At 39.5% G+C, this 23,042-nt stretch overlaps 2 protein-coding genes and 1 pseudogene across 3 annotated transcripts; all 3 read left to right on the top strand.

Annotated features, from left to right (window-relative positions):
- The first annotated feature begins 4,979 nt into the window (after positions 1 to 4,979).
- On the top strand, positions 4,980 to 9,312 carry LOC147357848 (olfactory receptor 6B9). Its single transcript, XM_086340359.1, has one exon. It carries the CDS (start codon positions 6,049 to 6,051, stop codon positions 7,003 to 7,005), a length of 957 nt encoding a protein of 318 aa, XP_086196485.1. The 5' UTR covers positions 4,980 to 6,048; the 3' UTR covers positions 7,006 to 9,312.
- Positions 7,038 to 11,219, top strand: LOC147357847 (endogenous retrovirus group K member 10 Gag polyprotein-like; annotated as a pseudogene). The gene has a single exon (XR_015142116.1). The product of XR_015142116.1 is annotated as an endogenous retrovirus group K member 10 Gag polyprotein-like (transcript).
- A 2,142-nt stretch (positions 11,220 to 13,361) lies between these two features.
- Positions 13,362 to 22,341, top strand: LOC147357846 (endogenous retrovirus group K member 7 Env polyprotein-like). The gene is made up of 2 exons (XM_086338159.1): positions 13,362 to 13,960; positions 22,227 to 22,341. Exons 1-2 carry the CDS (start codon positions 13,362 to 13,364, stop codon positions 22,339 to 22,341), a joined length of 714 nt encoding a protein of 237 aa, XP_086194285.1.
- Positions 22,342 to 23,042: the final 701 nt, after the last annotated feature.

The following is a 23,042-nucleotide window of genomic DNA, read 5'->3' as shown; positions in this document are numbered from 1 at the left end:
GACTAGGGATGCACAAAACTGGGGACATTAACTGGGAGTGTGGCAGTGGGAAGAGAGGAGGGAAACAATAATTAAAGAAAGAGGAATGCTGCAGAGTAGAAAGAGTATAGACTTTGGAGGCCTACAGTGTTAGGTTATAATTCCATCTCCACCACTTTTTACTTATATGAATTTAGCCAAGTTATTTACCTGGTATCTGTAATGGGGAACCAATAATATCTATTAGGTTGTTGTGAGAATTGAGTGAGATGAAGTATAGGAAAGACTGAGTACAAATTCTGCCATATAATAGACACCCAGTAAATGGTGGATATTTTTATTATTGGACAGATTATACAGGCAAAGGCAGGGATGAGGAGTGAAGATGATGAAGGCCAAGTAGGAAAACTGCGTGAGCATTCAGCAGGGAGAAAGTATAGGACAGTAGTCTCATGTGGGACTCATGTGTGCTCAGAATGGTGGGTGTATGCAGAGATCTTGGTCATGCCAGAGGCAATACTGTACTGGCTCAAAGTTTTAAGAATAAAATGTGGATCTTAAAAATCAAGGGAGTTCATAGGCATAGAGGTGATCATGCTAAGTGAAGTAAGCCAGACAGAGAAAGATAAATATGATATTATTTATACATGGAATCTAAGGAAAAAAGAATTATACAAATGACCTTATATACACAACAGAAATAGAGTCACAGACATAGAAAACAAATTTATGGTTACCAAAAGGGGAAGGGGAGGAAGGATTAATTAGGAGTTTGGGATTAACATATACACATTACTATATGTAAAATAGATAACCAACAAAGACCTACTGCACAGCACAGGAAACTATACTCAATATTTTGTAATAACCTATAAGGGGAAATAATCTGAAAAAATAGATATATATGTATATATAACTGAATCCTTTTGCTGTGGAGTGAATTATCAACTTGAAACGACCATAACACTGAAAATCTACTATACTTCAAAAAAAAAAAAATATTTACTATCTTAAAAAAAAATAAAGAGGGGTCAGGCTAATGTTAGAGAATATGTAAATGGAACTCATCTTGTTTTCCATATGATGTCGGTGAGACAGGAAGTACTCTGTCACAAACAAGGAGAAATACTGCATGACATCCCTTATATGTAGAGTCTAAAAAAATGAATACAAATGAACATATTTACAAAGGAGAAACAGACTCACAGAGAACAAACTTATAGTTACCAGGGGGAATGATGTGGGGAAGGGATAGCTAGGGAGTTTGGGATGGACATGTACACATTGTTATATTTAAATGGATAACCAACAGCACCTACTGTATACAGCACAGGGAACTCTGCTCAATGTTATGTGGCAGCCTGGATGGGAGGAGAGTTTAGGGGAGAATAGATACATCTACATGTATGACTGAACCACTTCACTGTCCACCTGAAACTTATCAGAAAATTGTTAATCAGTTGTATTCAAATATAAAATAAAAAGTTAAAAAAAAGAGGTACTCTGCCAGATGTTATAGGACTCAGTGTACCAGAAATGGGGAGAACTAGTAGAAAGGTATAGGAAACAGTGAGGAGTAACTGTCTATAACCTCATCTTCCAGTCTTGTCTTGATCCATTTCTTTCTTCCAGGCTATCAGTGCTTTCTAGTCAAAATGCAAATCATCCCATCACCAATGTTTTAATGCTTTATTCTGTGCCTTTGCATTTGCTTTTTGCTCTCTTTGGTATTTCTCCTTCCCTTCAAAACTCTATGATGCTTCATCTCAGTTAAAATGGCACTTTTTAATGACATCTTTCCGGATTCTTTTAACAAAGAATTATTCTACCCTGGATTCCTAATACTCAGTATCCTATCACGATGCTTATTGCATTATATTCTAATTTTCTGACCCCTTCTTTGTCTCCTTTACTAGACAGCTCCAATGTCTATTTGTCTTGGTGTTTTCAGTGCATGGAACCACTTGACCCATAGTAGAGCTAAAGGTGTGGGGACTATGGTGAGAAGAGTCAGAGATTAGGAAACTAAGTAACCTTTTTAAGATGGGAAAAGCTGCATATTACCAGAGAGGTAGTAACAGTAGAAAGTAAAGGTAAGGAAAGAGAGGGCTTGATGGATGGTACAGTGTTCTGAAGCAGATACAAAAATATGATCAGAAAAGATGGATTATATTTAGGAAGAAGAACTGTTTGACCATTCTTAAAAGTTGTCAGAAATGACTCAGATAAGAAGAACCTGCCAGAAGACTTCTTAAAACATCAGTAAGATTAGGTCAGTCAACTGCTTAGAACTTTCCAAAGTGGCTCCAATCCACACAGAGTAAAGGCCAACATGAGTACAACTGCTTGAAAAGTTCATGGTGACCTGCTCATCATCACCTGTCCTTACTTCTCTGACTTCACTTCTCCCGCTCACTCTACTCCAACCCTACGAGACCTGTTCTCTTTTTTTTGGAAAACTGTTTCATCAGTCAGATGACTGTTGGCTTCTTTGTGACTCTGCTCAGTGAGGCTTACCCTCACCATCCTGTATAAAACATGAACCTGCTACACTGCCACACACTCTTAATTTTACTTACTTTGCTCTGATTTTTCCACAGAAAGTGTCAACTCCTACATTTATATCCATATTATATTTATTCAAAGTCTTGAGAAGGACTGTATTTACTGCCTGTATCCTTTCACTAGCATGTAACTTCTTAAGATTAGGAGTTTTTTGCCCTTTTTTTTTTCTCTCTTTTGTTCAGTGAGCTCTTTCAAGCATCTAGAACAGTGCCTCCTGGAATGTAATAGATGCTCCATGAATGTTTGTGTAAAGAATTTAATATACAAAAAGAGACAGGATTTCTGACAACAGCTTCCTGAAATATGAGATGTAGAACAGATAGAGGGACCAGTCTTAGATAAGAAGTAAGGAAAGAATGAACAGAGATGTCAGAGTTTAACATAATGATTTGGAAGTGGAAAACTAATCTCGTTTGTCTTTATAAGAGGAGAAATTGTCTGGTGAGAGTTGTAGGAGATAGTAGAATGGTAGATTAGAGATCAAAACCAAGAAATCTTTGGGAAATGTAGAGAGTGAATCAATTTAAAACATAGTGTAGGATACCAGCCATTGTCTGTGGTTCAGTTGAGCTATGTGACTATTAATTTATGCTGATATCATCTGTCCCCTTTTGTGATTTTTCTCCGGTAGGGCTCACTTGCCCAGGTGCAGATAAAGCCTTATTGCTTTCTTTGAAGGCCACCGCTGAAGGCAATGTTAAGATCTTCTTCCCAGGGGCTACCTATCTTACTTGTGGCTGTAACACAGAGGACTGTAATGGCTTGTTTCTTTATATTATCTTCTCAAGATCTGAATATAGAAATTTGACCTTTTCATCTTTATACTTTCAAAATGCCATGTGGGACCAAGTCTCCAATAAGTGTGAAGTAGACCTTAATCTTATGTGCTTAGTTGCTCAGTCATGTCCGACTGTTTGTGACCCATGGACTGTAGCCGTCAGGCATCTCTGTCTGTGGGATTTCCCAGGTAAGAATACTAGAGTGGGTAGCCATTCCCTTCTCCAGGGAATCTTCCCCATCCAAGAATAAACCCTGGTCTCCTGCATTGCAGGCAGATTCTTTAACATCTAAGCTACCAGGGAAGCCTAGATCTTTATCTTAACCACTAACAAGTCTATAACGGAGAAGGCAATGGCAACCCACTCCAGTACTCTTCCCTGGAAAATCCCATGGACACAGGAGCCTAGTAGGCTGCAGTCCATGGGGTCGCGAAGAGTAGGACATGACTGAGCGACTTCACTTTCACTTTTCAACAATTCTATAAATTGTCTGCATCCATAATTTGTTGAATTTTTTAGTATTATAACCTTTTTTTAAGGGAATTAAAGTTTGGTAACTTGGAGTTTACATCAGATTATAAAGTTAATAAGAGAGAGATTGTGGACTAGAATTCAGGTCTTCCAATTATTTGTCCCACTCTTCTGCAGTTTCCTTAATGTTGTAGTACCTTCTGAATATTGGGCTTTCTTTTGTCCATATCAAGTCTCTTGTTGTATTACTCTTTTGTGTTCTGTTATTCCTGAAATATCACACACAAGTGAGTGTGCATTCACATGTGAAAATTCCTTCACAACCTTGTTCTATAATTGATAGGATTTAGGCTATGTGTTTCCATAGGGCTTCACTCTCAGGCAAATTGACCTCCCTGAGAGAGTTGTTAAGCTTAATTAAAGGATAATGCTTTTGAGTGGAGAAAGAAGTCAAATTTGAATCCATTTTATTTCAATTTTTCCAACACATATAACCAACTACTTTATTAGAGATCCGGGCGGGGGTGGGGGTGGGGAGGTGGGAGGGTTAGGCTACAAAGTACATATAAATCAGAAATAATTACTAAATATTTGTGTGTGAGTGCTCAATTGTTCAGTCTGACTCTGCAGCTCCATGGACTGAGGCCACTAGGCTCCTCTATCCATGGAGTTTTCCAGGCAAGACTACTGGAGTGGGTTGCCATTTCCAATTCCAGGGGATCTTCCCAACCCAACAATGGAAGCTGCATCGCCTACATCTCCTGCTGCTGCTGCTGCTGCTGCTGTGTCGCTTCAGTCGTGTCCGACTCTGTGTGACCCCATAGACGGCAGCCCACCAGGCTCCCCCATCCCGGGGATTCTCCAAGGCAAGAACACTGGAGTGGGTTGCCATTTCTTTCTCCAATGCATGAAAGTGAAAAGTGAAAGTGAAGTCGCCCAGTCCTGTCCGACTCTTCACGACCCCATGGACTGCAGCCCATCAGGCTCCTCCGTCCACGGGATTTTCCAGGCAAGAGTACTGGAGTGGGGTGCTATCGCCTTCTCCGACATCTCCTGCTTAGGAAATTTAAAATCTTATTCTTCTTTCCAGTTCCCTGATTTCTATTGGGCTTCTTAAAGAATATGTTTCTCTTTTAAAATTCATTCAATTTATAATCTCAACCCAATTTTTATCTGTTCTTTTTCTTCTGTCTCCATTGATGAAGAAAGTGTTTTTAAATTTCTTCAGATTATATATTGGGCCCTGGGAAGCCCAGGACCCTTTCAAATTGTCAAATCTCCTGATTTCCCACTCCCAAGGCAGCTTCTTAAATGCAACTTGCCCTCAAGTAGTGTCCATAATAAGGAGTTTCAGAGTCAGGAAGTAGATAGAATTAATCAAGTAGCACTTCTTCCAGAAGTATAAAATATTTGAGCCAGTCTTTGAAGAAGATGTAGATGAATTATACAGATTAATTTGAGATCAACTGTGAACTATTCTAAAAATATGTAACTAACAGATATGTATATATAATATTACATATGTATAAATGTAACTATTATGTATAGCTATTAAAGATGTAATTATTAGCATTAGTGTTATTAGAAGTCATCTAAAACACTAAAATATATTTAATTATTCTAAGAGGGAAATGTTTACCAAAAAAGAAAAAAATTTTTGAAAAAAATTTATTCAATTTTTTTTTTAAAGCTGTGGGCCTAAAAATAGGCAGTGAATTATTAAGTACTGTTGCCAGTGTCTTCAAAAGACATAGGGCATAGCTGAGGAGTAGACCAGGGTCAGCAATTCTTCTGGCCAGGAGGGTCTTTCCTAGTTGATATTCTGCTATTTTCTCCAGACTTCAAATTTCCTTGCTATCTGGACAATCCTTGGCACTTTCTCTAATTGTGATGATTTCCTACCTTATAGCTGCCCCTGAAATCTGTGAATATGATGATAAGGAAAGGATTTCCTCCTAGTACTACCTGGAGACCTCTTCAGATCCAAAGGCCTGAACTCTGAATCTGACCTCACGATTCTACTTTGAGATTCTTAGCTTTGTGTCTACGTTCTATTTGTTTTCAGGTCCTGTTCTGACACCTGATTTTCTGGAGAAGATGCTGTGGCCTCCAGTGACCTAAATCATACACCACAACCAGATTATGACCCTAGGGTTGTGTTTAATGTAGCCTGAGGGCCCCTTGTGCCAATGTGGATTCACTCTTCAATCTGGTACTGCCATCATTTAATCTTTTGTCTTTTGATGTCCTAATTATGTGGAAGGAAAATATCACTTATATCAGTGAATTTGTCCTGGTGGGCTTCCCTACTTACCCTTGGCTGCAAGTTCTGCTTTTCTTCCTCTTCCTCATCACCTACCTGTTTGTGCTGTTGGAGAATGTAGTCATCATCCTCACCATATGGGTCACTGGATCCCTGCACAAGCCCATGTATTATTTTCTGGGCACCATGTCCTTTCTGGAGACCTGGTATATATCTGTCACCGTTCCCAAGATGCTGGCTGGATTCCTGCTTTGTCCCAATACCATCTCCTTCTTGGGATGCATGACCCAGCTCTATTTCTTCATGTCACTTGCCTGTACTGAGTGTGTGCTCTTGGCTGCCATGGCCTATGACCGTTATGTGGCTATATGTTGGCCTCTTCGCTATCCGGTTATGATGACCACAGAATTTTGTGTTCAGCTAACCATCAGCTCCTGGCTGAGTGGCTTTACTGTCTCCTTGGCAAAAGTATACTTCATCTCCCAAGTTTCCTTCTGTGGTAATAATATCTTGAACCATTTTTTCTGTGATGTTTCCCCCATCCTCAAATTGGCCTGCATGGACTCATCTATGGCAGAGATGGTAGACTTTGTGCTAGCCATCATCATCCTTGTGTTTCCTCTCTCAGCCACTGTCCTTTCCTATGCCTTCATTGTCTCTGCCATCCTGCACATTCCTTCAGCCACTGGGCAGCGGAAGGCCTTTTCTACCTGTGCCTCTCACCTTATGGTGGTAGTCATCTTCTACACAGCTGTGATCTTCATGTATGTCCGACCTCGGGCCATTGCTTCATTCAATTCTAACAAGTTGATCTCAGCCATATATGCAGTCTTTACTCCCATGCTCAACCCTATCATCTACTGCCTGAGGAACAAGGAGGTCAAAAATGCCATCAGAAAAACCATGGCAAGTGGCCGAGCTCTTTTCTTGAGAGATTCTCTTTGCTGAAGAAATTCGGATTTCAGATTTTCTTCTTTTTTTCATCATCTGCAATGATAAACATACTGACTTAATACAATAATTAAGGAATAAGAGGTTATATATCAAAGAAATTTCTCTTTTCTTTCTTGTATTAATTAAATTCTTTCTTTTAGGAGACAAAGAGTTAAATAATCAGAACTCTAAAACACATATATTAGTAAAATCATTATAAAGTAATTCTATTTTTCAAGAAGATATTCAGAAATAGTTATACAACTAGTTTTTAGAGTTATATTAATGGCATTTTTTCAGTTTAATTTTGTTTTGTTTTAAAAGCCCTTTCTATCTTAGGAGGCATATCCAAAAAGAAGTTCTGCAATAGTCAATGTAGTGACCTGCTGCTTGCCTCCTAGTGGGTTAGGGGACTTTTCCTTTTATAATCAATTGACCTTAATGATATCTCATTTAATTACTTTTTAAAATCTATGGAAAAATGAGAGAGAAATACCTTTCAGACTCCAAAAGAAACATTGCAAGATAGTGTGCAAAACTTACCATGGTAGAGAGAAAACAGGATTTTATATACATATGTATGTATACATACATATATATAATATAAAATACCCATTTTATAATAAAACCCACTTATAAAATGTATTATATGATATGTAATATAAATTTTTATAGTATAAAATACATACAATGTAAATTTTCCAACAAATGGGATATATTTATAAAATACATAATTTCACACTTTAGTTCTCTTCCTTTATTGGAACTTCTACATTTATAATTTTGGAGGTGTTATAGTTGGGGCTTAGACTCAGAAAAACTAGAAGCAATTCATTAAAGCCCCCTAGTTTTCAGGTAAAGTAAGCATTGGCATTGACAAGAGCCACGAAACTGCTTTTGTTAGACAGTACTTGGCCTGGATGTATAAGATTTTTCCAAGTTTCCCAGAACATCTCCCTTCTAAATTTTTTATTTTAATTTTGTAATGGTGGATGCAATACGCTAAGAAGTAGTACATGCTTTCATTCAGCCATTATAAAATGATAGAGGAAAAATGGATTCTGTCTGGCTTAGCAAACATATTGGATGAGCGAATTAACAAAATATGTTCTGCCAAGAGTTTAAGGATGGCAGGCATGCCATTTCACCTTAACAACTTAGAAGCCACATTTCATAAGTTTTAATTGGGTTATTAATTTATATACTATATTTGTTTTGTTTTGCTTTACATTATAATTACATGGTCTTCCTATTTTGTATTAAGTTTTTATATAAGATCAGATGAGGGGCTTCTCTGTTGTCTCAGTAGTAAAGAATCTGCCTGCCAAGGCAGGAGACAGGTTGATCCCTGATCCGGGAAGATCCCACATGCTGTGAAGCAACTAGGCTCATGAGACACAACTATTCAGCCTGTGCTCTAGAGCCTGGGAGCTGCAACTACTGAGCCCACCTACAACAGCTATTGAAGCCCACTTCAATAGAGCCCAGTACTCTGCAACAGAAGCCACAGCAATGAGAAGCCCCACTACTGCAACTAGAGAAAGCCCAGGCAGCAATGAAGAGCCAGCATAGCCAACAATAAATAAATTTAAGAAAAAATATCAGATAAGATTGTTTTAATTTGGTTTTATAAACTGTGGTAGTTTTCAGCTTATCCAAACCTGATATACTTTCCTGGCCCTCATGATTTTTAGTCTAACCACTGTATAATTTCTAATAATATCCCTCATAGCTCAGTTGGTAAAGCATTCGCCTGCAGTGCAGGAGACCTGGATTTGATTCCCAAGTCAGGAAGAATCCCTTGGAGAAGGAAATGGCAACCCACTCTAGAATTCTTGCCTGGGAAATCCCATGGACAGAAGAGCCTGACAGTCTGCAATCCATGCGATCGCAAGAGTCGGACACGACTGAGAGACTTAACTACCACCACTACCACCTGTGGGGAGCTGCCCGTGAGAACAGGGTCCTTTATCTAAAGGACACAGCTCTGGGAGCTGCCTCAGTCCTTGAGGGTTTGCTTGCAAACATAGCTCTCTGTCCCGCCACCCCAGAGATTAGGCGATTATTTACTGCAGACACCTGGAGTTCTGGACAAACTTCTCACACACAGAGAAATGTTATCTGGTGTAAGAAATAATAACAGGGTGCCATTCCCATGCTCTCAAGATTTCTTGTGACTTTTTGTAAGATGTATAGGTCAACCAATAAAAATGCTAACTGTCTTGTCTTTCTCACGCTCTCCTGTATAAATATAAGATGCTGAATAAAGTCGTGGTCAGACTGCGTCCCTTCGTGGAGACGTGTCTGAACCTCTAGACCCCATCTTTGCTGTAGTTTGCTGTAGTTTTCTTTCTCAGCCACGCCGTGCACGTTCTCGGGACCTGATCGACTTTGCCGGCTGGCACCAGCAGGTCAGGGACTCGGGAATTGGAGCACGACGATGGCCGCTGCCTGCTAAGATTGAAGTAAGTAACGAGGAATTCCTAATTAATTAAAGTAAAGGGCAGGGAGTGTTATTGTCGAGAGTAATAAATCATGGGACAAGGCAATAGCCGCCAGTTATTTGTACATATGTTGAAAACTATGTTAAAAGGCAGGGGAATTCATGTAAATAAGTTACAGTTAGAGAAATTTTTACTTTTTATAAAAGATGTTTGTCCTTGGTTTCCAGAGGAAGGAACAGTTAGTCTGGAAACTTGGAAGAAAGTAGGAAAACAATTGCAGACATATTACTCCTTACATGGTCCCAATCGTGTCCCTGTGGATGCTTTTTCTTTGTGGACTCGCATAAGAGACTGTCTGGATCCTGAACATGAGGGACATAAGATTCAGACGGCCCTCGGGGATTTCACAGAACCCGAAGTTGCAGAGCCTTCCGCCCCTCCGCCTGAGCCGCTTTATGCCATGCCTGAGGGAACAGCTTGTAAGGCTGGAGGGAATGATGATGTGTTAAGCTCTGATGAACAGGAAGAGTTAAATGAACAAGTGGCTCAGTATCATAGAGAGGATATGCCTTGGGAGATGATGGTTAGCATGCAACCCCCCACAGGAAAAGGGGAATTAAAGCATTCAGGGCTTTCCGAAGAACAGCTGGAGAATTTAATTCAGAAAATTGTTATAGCAGTAAAAAAGGAAGCACAGGGAGACTCCCACTCCAGTCAGCCTGTGCCTCCAGCATGTCCTCCCTCGGTTCTTGCTGGGCTTGATCCACCTCCGCCTTTCATAGAACCGCGAGAGCTTATATCTATCCCTGCTTCTTTGCCCGGTGAAAACCTAAAAATTAGAAGTGAGATATTATTATCTCCTTTTCAACAAGCGATTAAGGGAGCTAATGATGAAGGAGAACATATTCCCGGGTTTTCAGGAATCTATCCAGTATTTGAAAATGCTCAACAGCAGAGGTATTATGAACCGCTACCCTTTAAGCAACTAAGAGTTTAAAATGGCTTGTGCACAATACAGCCCAACTGCGCCATTTACTCAGGCTCTTATAGAGGCTTTAGGAAATCAAAATCTGCCACCTAATGATTGGAAACAGGTTGCTCGGGCTTGCTTATCTGGAGGAGATTATTTACTATGGAAATCTGAGTTTGCTGAGCAGTGTGGGATCACAGCTGATATCAATTGACGACAGGGACTGAATACCACTTATGAAATGATGGTGGGAGAGGGAGATTATCGAGACACTAATAATTAACTTAATTATTTGCCTGGAGCCTACCCTCAGATTAGTGCTGCGGCTCTACAAGCATGGAAAAAACTTCCAAATTCTGATAAAAAGACTGAAGATTTATCTAAAATTCTCCAGGGGCCGGATGAACCATATCAGGATTTTGTTGCCCGCCTGCTTGAGGCAATTAGTAAAATGATAGGGGATGAGCAGGCGGGAATGGTGTTGGCTAAACAGCTTGCTTATGAGAATGCTAATTCGACTTGTCAAGCTGCCTTGAGACCTTACAGGAAAAAGGGAGGCTTATCCGATTATGTACAGATTTGTGCCGATATCAGCCCTTCGTACGTTCAAGGCATAACTTTGGCTGCGGCATTACAAGGAAAGACAGTCAAAGAAGTACTGTATCAACAACAAAAGCAAGATAAGGGATAAAATTTTGCAATTTGCTCACTATCACCAATTTCTTTTTCCAAAAATCGTTGTTTCTCAGCCCCTTGCTGACACCCTAACTGTATTTACTGATGGCTCTTCTAATGGAATAGCTAGTTTGATTATATAGGACAATACTGCTGCCTGGCGTACTAATTATAAGTCTGCTCAAGAAGTAGAACTATTTGCCGTTTTTCAGGCTTTATTACAAATCTCTGCTCCATTTAATTTATATTCTGACAGTCAATATATCATAAGAGCCTTAAACACTATTGAAACTGTTCCATTTATTGGTATCCTGAATTCTACTATCCAAACTCTTTTTCGTGATATACAACATTTAATTTGCTCCAGAGTTAATAAATGCTATTTCGGTCATATTCGTGCTCACTCTGGACTTCCTGGACCTTTAGCACGAGGCAATGCTTTGGCTGACGAAGCTACATGTATGATATTTCCTTCATTGGAACAAATGGCAAAAACTTCCCACAGCTTACACCATCAAAATAGCAATAGCTTAAGACTTCAATTTGGCATTACTTGAGAAGCTGCCAGACTGTTAAGCAATGTCAAGCATGTCCTCAACTTTTTAGTGTCCCCCATTATGGAGTTAATCCCCGAGGATTGTTGCCAAACGACATATGGCAAATGGATGTTACTCATATTCCTGAATTTGGTAAACAAAAATTTGTTCATGTTACTGTTGACATCTTCTCTGGCTTTTTACATGCCTCTTTACAATCCGGAGAAGCTAGCAAACATTGTATAGCTCATTGCATTAAATGTTTTGCTGTTATGGGAACCCCTAAAACCATAAAAACAGACAATGGTCCAGGATACACTGGAAAAAATTTTCAACTATTTTGTATGCAATTGTCTATCTCACATAAAACAGGTATCCCTTATAATCCTCAAGGTCAAGGAATCATTGAACGGGCACATCAAACTCTCAAACATCAATTGCAAAAACTAAAGAAGGGGGAATTGTATCTCAATACCCCCTCCAACTCTCTAAACCATGCTTTATTTGTTCTAAATTTTTTACAATTGGATATATGTGGCCGTTCAGCAGCACAGCGATTTTGGAACTTTGATGCGCAAACAATAAGACCTAAAGTCTTTTGGAAAGACCCACTTGTGGGAAAATGGTATGGACCAGATCCTGTAATAATTTGGGGACGAGGGCATGTTTGTGTCTTCCCACAGGATGCCGAAGTGCCGCGCTGGCTGCCAGAAAGGTTGGTACGCACGGCGGAGATGATCTCTAGTAAACCAGATGAGGAGATTGACGATTCAAGAGCATGATGAATTACCATCTCGACAACAACTCCAGGCATTGATGCGAGAGGCACAGAATCGTGTTGCTGTGCAGGGCGATCCGATATCGCCTTTAAGCTTCCTGATAACCTTATTTATTATCTTAAATCAGATTAATACTGCACATTCTAAAGAATATTCAAATGCTTACTGGGCTTATTTTCCCGACCCTCCCCTTCTCCAACCGGTGGGCTGGGAGGGTCGGTCCATTCTCATGTACACTAATGATACTGTGGCTTCAGGTGGTTTTTCAGATAAACGTATTATTCCTAATCAAGTTAATTTCTCTTATCATGGAGTGTTTGATCGTTTACCTATCTGTCTGTCTAGATATTTTAATTCAACAGGATGCCTTTTTGTTGGGGAGGCAAGATATGCCAATTCTGACAGTAGTTGGAACCTGGACATTCCTGGAGTAACGAAAGAATCTGGAACTCCTCAACGTCGTAATGGAACTGGTCCTTTAGATATCCCTTTCTTCGACTTTGGAACAAGGGGAAGAGTCACTGCTGCACCATGGAAACTGTGTCGAGATGGAACTGCTACAGTTTATAACATATTTGGGACAAATGAGTCATTGTGGGACTGATCTCCAGACTCGGCCCGAGACCCTGGAGCTCAGGACAATAGGAACTTTGCATCCCGTATTTGGAATTTAGGCGGCTCTAAAGTGTTCCAAACAGAAATCTGGAAATTAGCCGCTGCCCTTGGATGTGAGGGTTCCTACCTTCAGGTGGGATCGAAAGTGAGACACGGTTGTTTATGGAATCTCACCATGAGGTACCCTCGTGCATGTGTGCCTCACCCTTATGTTTTACTAGTAGGATCTGTAAAAATACAACCTGGGTTATGAAATTATAATGTAACTTGTAACAATTGTACCTTAACTAACTGCATCAGGGGAATTACTAATCAAACTAGGGTTCTAGTCTTAAGACAGCCTGCCTTTGTTATGGTTCCTGTAAAGATCAATGGGTCTTGGTATGAGGAAAGAGGACTTGAACTTTGGAGAGAAGTAGAGGGTGCTTTAATGCGTTATCGTAGGGGAATAGGGTTAATAATTCTGGGATTTGTAGCTTTGGTAACCCTCATTGCCTCCTCGATTACTGCAGCCCTGTCCCTGGCACAATCAGTGCAAACTGCAACTTTTGTTAATAATCTGGCACAAAATGTATCCGTTACCCTGGGGACTCAAGAAAATATTGACAAAAAGCTAGAGGATCGATTGAATGCCCTTTATGATGTTGTAAAATTTTTAGGTGAAGAGGTTCAAAGTATAAAGTTGAGATTATGGGTACAATGTCATGCCGATTTTCGATGGATCTGTGTTACCCCCCAAAAATATAATGGTAGTATAACTGCTTGGGATAAGGTGAAAGCTCATTTAGAAGGTATTTGGCATAATGAAAATATTTCCTTAGATTTGCTGCATCTACATCAGGAAATAATGAACATTGAAAATGCACCTAGACCTGATTTGGATGTTGCAAAAAGAGCTGAGTCTTTTGTTAAAGGACTTTTCCGACATGTACCTACCATCGGTAGTATTTGGTACTTGGGAGCGGCCATAGGAGGACTATTCTTAACAATTTTAACTGTTTTATTTCTTGCACCTTGTTTAATTAAAAAACTGATTGATGATCTATGGATGATAAAGGCTTCCATCTATGGAAATGGTCTGCGGTTAAAGGAACATAAGCGTGCGCCTATATAAAAAGAAAGGGGGAGATGTGGGGAGCTGCCCATGAGAATGGGGTCCTTTGTCTGAAGGACACAGCTCTGGGAGCTGCCTCAGTCCTTGAGGGTTTGCTTGCAAACATAGCTCTCTGTCCCGCCACCCCAGAGATTAGGCGATTATTTACTGCAGACACCTGGAGTTCTGGACAAACTTCTCACACACAGAGAAATGTTATCTGGTGTAAGAAATAATAACAGGGCGCCATTCCCATGCTCTCAAGATTTCTTGTGACTTTTTGTAAGATGTATAGGTCAACCAATAAAAATGCTAACTGTCTTGTCTTTCTCACGCTCTCCTGTATAAATATAAGATGCTGAATAAAGTCGTGGTCAGACTGCGTCCCTTCATGGAGACGTGTCTGAACCTCTCGACCCCTTTCTCAGCCACGCCATGCACGTTCTCGGGACCTGATCGGCTTTGCCGGCTGGCACCGGCAACCACCCACTCCAGTACTCTTGCCTGGAGAATCCCATGGAGGGAGGGGCCTGGTAGGCTACAGTCCATGGGGTTGCAAATAGTCGGACATGACTGAGCGACTTTCACTCACCACTTTTCTTTAGTCAAAAGGTAGTGGTATGGATCATGGTCCTCATATAAGCACTAAAAGCAATGTAAGATACTTTATCTTGAATCATATAATTCCTATCCAAGTGTTAGATTTTCAGCCTTTTGTCAGAAGATAGCAGTATATATTTATGGTTGAAAACCTTTGTTAATCATTATTGTACAATTAATGTTATTTTGAAATCTCATGGGCTTCCCTATTAACTCAGAGGGTAAAGAATCTGCCTGCAATGCGGGAGACCCAAGTTTGATTCCTGTGTTGGGAAGATCCCCTGGAGAAGGGAATGGCAACCCACTCCAATGTTCTTACCTACAGAATTCCATGGACAGACCACAGGGTTGAAAAGTGTCAGACATGACTGATCAACTAACACTTTCTTTCTGCTTTGAAATCTCATGAGGTGGTTTTATATTCTAAAAATGTTTTAATTTTAATTAAGCAGCTATATAATTATTTATTATTATAACCTCAACCATCATCTATATTTATAAGCTGACGTTCCTTTTCTGGTTTAGACCACCTGATTTAAAAATTTTATGTATAGCCATTAGGTCATGTGTAATACAAATCCTCTGTGTCCTTACTTATGTTATATTTTACTTGATGAATTGTATTTCCAAGGGAGGTATCTTATTGTCTATACAACAACAGTTCATTTTTCTCTCTCCTTTATTATTTTTTGCTTTTAGTATTTATTTTACTTTAATATTTTTAGTATTTTATTTTTAAATGTTTAAATCATACAGAAAAGTAGAGAAAATAGTATAACTGAAAACTTGGTTCACAATTCAGGTTTCCTAAATTAATGATTAAAGGCTGTACATACTACTAGATGAAGTAAGTCAGACAGAGGAGAAATATTCTATGACATCCCTTATATGTGGACTCTAAAAAGTAATGATACAAATGAACATTACTTACAAAACAAAGAGACTCACAGACTTAGAAAATGAACTTATGGTCACCAGGGGAAGGAATAGTTAGGGAGTTTGGAAAGGTTATGTACACACTGACCATTAGAAATGGTTTAAGATGGATAATCAACAAGGACTTATTGTATAGCACATGGAACTCTACTCAATGTTATGTGGCAGTGTGGATGGGAGGCAAGGTTTGAGGAGAATGGATACATGTATATGGATGGCTGAGTCCCTTTGCTGTTCACTTGAAACTATCACAACATTGTTAATTAGCTATACCCCAGTACAAAATAAAAAATTCAAAAAAAAGGAAAAAAGTTGCACATGGATTTTATAGTTATATTGCCAGTTTAATACTGTACTCCAATTATAACTTTGCTACTATATTCAAAATCAGAAGAGTGGCTTTCAAGAAGGAAAGATGGAATGACTTGTAGCTGACTAGAAAGCTTCAGAGAAGGATGGAAATAGGAAAGGTTTTCCTGGAGAATCTTCAGACAGTGAACCAGAAAAAGTAAGATAAATTGTCAAAGCTGATGGTAGCAGGAAGTTTTCCACATAACTAAATTGGTAAAATTTCCCCTTTGTTGCAGGAAAAAAATGTATTGACTGTATAAGTAAGGGTTCAATCCGATAAACCAGAGCCAGTAGGAAATATGCATTAAAAGATTTATTACATGGAACTAACTTATGAAACTGGGAGTGGGCGACACTAATTTGAAATTTGGAGGGCAGGCGGTCAGGAAGGGTAGCCTGGAACTCTTGGGCATGAGAGTAAGCTTCTTCTCACAGGTGAAATTTCTTCACCCTCAGTTCTCCTCTTAAGGCCCTTCACTTGATTGAACAAAGTTCCTCTAAATTATCTAGAATAACCTTTTATACTTAAAGTGAACTGAACATTGATTTGAATCACCTCTAATAAAATACCTTCAAGTCACACATTGGGGTTTGATTGAAAAATTGGGAAATAAAACCTAGCCAAGTTGATACATAAAATTGGTCACCATGGTCTTCCCTTGTCAACTTAGAGTTCACATTTATCTCCTTAAATCATGCAATCTCCAAAATGAAGACAATAACAAGGTCATTCTTCCACCTGACACAATAAACTATCCTGTGTAAAACCAAAACTATGCTAATTCTTTCTCCAGAAGCTGCAAAGTCCTTGGGGATGTTCACCCTTTTCCCTTGATATTGTAACTTAAACACTGTGGTATAAATGTATTAATATATTTTATGCTAAATTATACATATATATATATGGGTATACATATATTTATAACAAAATAAATATTTATAATATTCAACTCAGTTCAGTTCAGCCGCTCAGTCGTGTCCGACTCTTTGTGATCCCATGAATCGCAGCACACCAGGCCTCCCAGTCCATCACCAACTCCTGGAGTTCACTCAGACTCACGTCCATCGAGTCAGTGATGCCATCCAGCCATCTCATCCTCTGTCGTCCCCTTCTCCTCCTGCCCCCAATCCCTCCCAGCATCAGAGTCTTTTCCAATGAGTCAACTCTTCGCATGAGGTGGCCAAAGTACTGGAGTTTCAGCTTTAGCATCATTCCTTCCAAAGAAATCCCAGGGCTGATCTCCTTCAGAATGGACTGGTAGGATCTCCTTGCAGTCCAAGGGACTCTCAAGCATCTTCTCCTAGGACTATACAAATAGAGAAACATTATTTAACTAGATATTGCCCCCAGAACATAGCATAAAGATAGCAGGCTGAAATATACCTCTGTCTTTCTGGGAAAGAGACCAATAAACTTATTTTCATAGCTGTGGCTTAAGGGACAAGATTCAAATTAAATATATATTGAAATGTATATAATTCTCTCCAGAGATTAAGGAAGCTAGTGGGTGCCATCTTTGCCTTCTCCCTTTGTCCCTCCCCCAGGTATCAGTGTCTCCGAGAAAAGAACTTGTATATAAAGCTCATACATTGACATTGTGACTGCCACCCTTGATAACCTTGCTCTGGTGGCCGGTGAGATTTGTATACATGGGTTCATGGGATGGTAGTAAACAAAAACAGCTCTGAATTGATTATAGCCTCAAACAGTGCAGAAGGAACAGATAGAAATGTTCATTCCCAGTTGTCTCCTGAAAGAGGTATATTTGAATACTTCAAACCTTGCTGCCTATGGGTCTGACTTCCAATTAACCCGAATCTAGGTGCTAACAGGGATCTTCCCCTTTGGGACACTGATAACTCTTAGCATACCCTCAACTACTGGGAGCCCACTAACAATAAAGCAGGTTACCTGGACAATCACAAGAGTCTGAGAGACAACCGAGGGCTAGGGCAACATTAAACAAGAAGTTTTATCTCATATACGGGGCCACTCCTTCAAGACTGAGCAAGGTGGATGTTTTATCTGGTGTTAAAAAACCCACACAGAGTCAAGGAAAATGAAACAGAGGGATATGTTCCAAATGAAGAGCAAGCTAAAACCTCAGGAAAAAAAAAAAAACCGTATGAAATGAGATGTTATTTACCTAATGAAGTTAAAAATAATGGTCATAAAGATGCTCACTAAGTTCAGGAGAACAATGGATGAACAAAGTGAGAATTTTAATAAAGAGACAATATAAGGGAGTAGCAAACAAAAGTCACAGAACTGAAGAATACAATAACTGAAGTGAAAAATATACTGTGGCTGCTGCTACTGCTAAGTCACTTCAGTCGTGTCCGACTCTGTGCGGCCCCATAGATGGCAACCCACCAGGCTCCCCCGTCCCTGGGATTCTCCAGGCAAGAACACTGGAGTGGGTTGCCATTTCCTTCTCCAATGCATGAAAGTGAAAAGTGAAAGTGAAGTCGCTCAGTCGGGTCCAACTCTTAGCAACCCCATGGACTGCAGCCTACCAGGCTCCTCCGTTCAGGGGATTCTCCAGGCAAGAGTGCTGGAGTGGGGTGCCATCGCCTTCTCCGATAATACTAGGTGACTTTAATACCACAATTTCATCAATGGATATATCACTCAGAAAAATCAATAAGGAACATTGCCCTTAAATAACATGATAGACCAGATTGCCTTAACAAACATATAGAGAACATTCTATCCAAAAACAACAAAATTACACAGACTTCTTAAGTGCACAAGGAACATTCTCCAGGATACTTCATAGGCTAGGGCACAAAACAAGTCTTAATAAATATAAGACTGAGATAATATCAAGCATCTTTTCTGACCACAATAATATGAAACTAGAAACCAACTACAAGAAGAAAACTGGAAAATTCACAAATATATGGAGATTAAACAAACATCATCCTACTGAATGGATCAAAAAAGAAATACAAAGGAAAAAAAATACCTTGATACAAGTAGAAATGGAAATACAACATAAAAAAACTTATGAAATGTAGCAAAAGGAGTTCTAAGTGGGAAGTTCATAGCAATAAATAGCAATAATAAAAAAAAAGAGAAAGATTTTTTATTGACCTAAGTTATTTATTTGAGATAAATACCCTAACTTTAAATCTAACCTAACTTTAAATTTCAAGAAACCATAAAAAGAAAAATAAATGAAGCACAGAGTTAGTAGAAGCAGGGAAATAACAAAGATCAGAGTAGAAATAAATGAAATAGAGACAAAAAGACCATAGAAAAGATAAAAAATTAAAAAAAAAAAAAAAACTATGAGCTGTTTTCTTGAAAAGAAAAACTAAGTAAATCTTTAAAAAACCCAAGGGAAAAAAGAGGCTCAAATAAAATCAGAAATGAAAGAGGAAACAGTGCAACTGATATTACAGAAATACAAAAGCTCATAAGGGATTACTACAAACAATCACATATCAACAAACTGGGCAATCTAGAAGAAATAGATAAGTTTCCAGAAGCATACAATTAAGATTGAGTAATGAAGTTGCAGAAAATCTGAACAGACCAGTTTCCAGCTAGGAGCTTGAATCACTAATCAAAAATCTCAAAAAACAAAAGTTCAGGACCAGAGAGCTTCACTGGTGAATTCTACCAAACATTTAATAAAGAATTAATACCAATCCTTCTCAGCCTCTTCCAAAATATATGTGGAGGGAACACATCCCAACTCATTATGTGAGGTCAGTGTTACCCTGACACCAAAACCAGAAGGAAAAAAAAAAAAGTTTCTGAATAAGGACAAGAGAAGTGAAAATTACCTGTACAGGCAAGAAAAGGGCAGACCATTCAGAACTTCTTTTTGATCATGTTATAGAGTTTAAACATTAATCTAAATGACATGGACCACCATTGAGGCATATTAAGCAAGGGGCAATTATTTTAAAAAGATAACTATGTCTCTTGGGTGGAGAATTTATTGTAGGTAGCAAGAATGTAAAGAGAGAGACTAGTATGAAATGGCAGTGGAACAGAGCTGATAATGATTTAGTATTGGGAAGGTGCCAATGACTATACTCAAATTTCTTACATAATGAATCATATTGATAGAGATACTTTTTATTGAAATGGAAAAGTAAGGAGAAAGAGCATGTATGGCTACAGGGACATGGCTGTGGGAGAGAGGTCAAGAATTTAGTTTCTAATTTCTCAGAGAGAATACAATACAGTATGTGTTTAAAATAATATAATAAATACGAAAAGATTCAGTTAAGACCACAGTAATGTTTGGCTTCCTTGGTGGCTCAGATGGTAAAGAATTTGCCTGTAATAACCCAGGTTCCATCCTTGGGCTGGGAAAATCCCCTGGAGGAGGAAACGGCAACCCACTCCAGTATTCTCGCCTGGAGAATTCCATGGACAGAGGAGCCTGGCAGACTACAGTCCATGAGGTCAAAAAGACATGACTTAGCAACTAACACTTTCCCAGTAATGATTACTGAGCCCAGCTCAATCCAAGTGCAAGAACTTTCAGTTCAATGGAAGCAGGCTGACATATAAACATTAGGACAATAGAAAATAACACATGCATAATGATTAGAAGTGGTGGCAATGTAAGAAGTGTAAGAAGGAGTCAAGGTTTAAAATTGTATGCGAGATAGGCATTCCAAGACAAATGAGAAGTGCAAAAGGTAACAGAAGCAAGTATTCCTAGGTGTAAAAGCATAAACTCAGAAGCCTAAATGCCTGGACTGTAATCCTGCCTCTCTTCCTGAGTAGCTGTAAGATATTGGACAAGTTACACTGCATATCTTGACTCCGTGTCATCTATTGTTGCTGTTTAGTCGCTTTCATGTCCAACTCTTTGTGACCCCATGGACGGCAGCACGCCAGGCTTCCCTGTCCATCACCAGCTCCCGGAGCTTGCTTAACTCATGTCCATCGAGTCAGTGATGCCATCGGACCATCTCATTCTCTGTTGTCCCCTTCTTCTCCTGCCTTCAATCTTTCCCAGCATCAGTGTCTTTTCTAGTGAGTTGGCTCATCACATCAGATGGCCAAAGTATTGGAGCTTCAGCATCAGTCCTTCCAATGAAAATTCAGAACTAATTTCTTTTACAATTGACTGGTTTGATCTCTTTGCGGTCCAAGGGATTCTCAAGATTCTTCTCTTTTCTGAAATATCACATTTCAGAAGCACCAATTCTTCAGCACACAGCCTTCTTTATGGTCCAACTCTCACATCTGTTCATGATTACTGGAAAAACCATAGCTTTGACTAGATGGACCTTTGTTGGCAAAGAAATTTCTCTGTTTTTTAATATTCTGTCTAGGTTTTTCATAGCTTTTCTTCCAAGGAGAAAGCATCTTTCAATTTCATGACTGTAGTCACTGTCTGCAGTGATTTTGGAGCCCAAGAAAATAAATTCTGTCACTGTTTCCATTGTTTCCCCCATCTATTTGCCATGAAGTGATGGAACCAGATGCCGTGATCTTAGTTTTTTGAATGTTGAGTTTTAAGCCAGCTTTTTCACTCTCCTCTTTCACCTTCATCAAGAGGCTCTTTAGTTGCTCTTTGCTTTCCGCCATAAGGGTGGTATGTCACCTGCATATCTGAGGTTATTGATATTTCTCCTAGCAATCTTGATTCCATTTTGTGCCTCATCCAACCTGGCATTTCACATGAGGCACTCTGTGTGTAAGTTAAATAAGCAGGGTAACAATATACAGCCGTGACATACTCCTTCCCCAATTTTTAATTAGTCCGTTGTTCCATGTCCAGTTCTAACTGTTGCTTCTTGACCTGTATACAGGTTTCCCAGGAAGCAGGTAAGGTGGTCTGGTATTCCCATCTCCTTAAGATTTTTCCACAGCTTTTTGTGATCCACATAGTCAAAGGCTTAGCGTAGTCAATGAAGCAAAAGTAGATGTTTTTCTGTAATTTTCTTGCTTTTTCTATGAGCCAATAGATGTTGGCAATTTGATCTAAAAAATGCAGATAATCACAGCAGCTATTGCCTTGCATTGCTGTGAGATTTAAATGAATTAATACGTATAAAACACTGTTGAAGACTAAAAAGTGCTATGGAAATGTTAAGTATGCTGGTATAATCCTGACAATGATGATGGTGATACCAGCAGTAATAATGAAAATGATAACATAGGAGAGAAGTCTAGAGGAGATTAGGGTGGGGAGATCAAATATTCAAGTTTTCTTTGCTAGGCCTTTAAATCTTACTCTGTGAACCATCTCCACTAAAAAGTTTTGAGTATGAAGTAACAATCAGCTATGTGTTTGGAAAGATTGTCCTGGTTGTGGAGAATGGGTGGCAAATGAACCAAGCCTATGAGACAGATACAATTATCCACGAGCCATAAACTCAGGGCAACACAAAATTATTTCTTAATCTCACATTTTGAAGCCCTCCATCAAAATGAGTCAGCAGAGGAAGCATTAAGCAGACCTGACTCATAGAGGGAAATCACTGCTGCCCTGGATCCCACCCAACCCTATAAGCCTGCAGGCTATCAGGGGCTTGAGCCTCAGAGCCGGCCTGCTTGAATTTCATTAGGTGTGGATCTGCAGCCTGAGTTCATTACCCTCTCCCCAGATCTGATCCTGTCTCTTCATCTAAGCTCTCCTTTCTGGCCCCCAGAGAGGCCACTGGGAGCCTCCCTCAGCTGTGCTCCCTGAACAGCAGTATATCTCATTAACAAATTTTTAATGAGGTCACAGCCTGTGACTGCTCATTAATAGGCTGGTTAGTCTGCAACCCCAGGGGTGGAAGAGACTAAAGATAGAAGCCAGTGAGAACAGAGCTCAGCCTATGGAGAGCTGAGGATAGGGAGAGAGAACTAACTTCCTTTTAGCAGAGATTCCAAGCTTTTACTTATGGGTCTCCCGGGTCCCTTCAAGCTCTCAGTGACTATGATTCTGCAAACTGAGGTCTGGACAGAGGGTGGGAGGATTTCCAACAGAACCCAGTAATCCCAGACTTGGACCAGCTCTTGGTCTTGAGAGACTCTTGAGGAAATCAAATGCTCCTCAAATTTTCTTTGATGATTGCATAAAAGGAATT

This window comes from Bos grunniens, chromosome 15, assembly GCF_055505025.1.
Source record: "Bos grunniens cultivar Pamir isolate PY7600 chromosome 15, Bosgru_T2T1.0, whole genome shotgun sequence".
NCBI lineage: Eukaryota > Metazoa > Chordata > Mammalia > Artiodactyla > Bovidae > Bos > Bos grunniens.
This window is presented reverse-complemented; position numbering and strand designations above follow the sequence as displayed.

Coding starts and splice junctions, on each gene's coding strand:
- LOC147357848 (XM_086340359.1), top strand. CDS start 6,049: ATGTGGAAGGAAAATATCACTTATATCAGTGAATTTGTCCTGGTGGGC.
- LOC147357846 (XM_086338159.1), top strand. CDS start 13,362: ATGGTTCCTGTAAAGATCAATGGGTCTTGGTATGAGGAAAGAGGACTT. Junction 13,961..22,226: donor CCTACCATCGGTAGTATTTG/GTACTTGGGAGC, acceptor TCCACTAAAAAG/TTTTGAGTATGAAGTAACAA.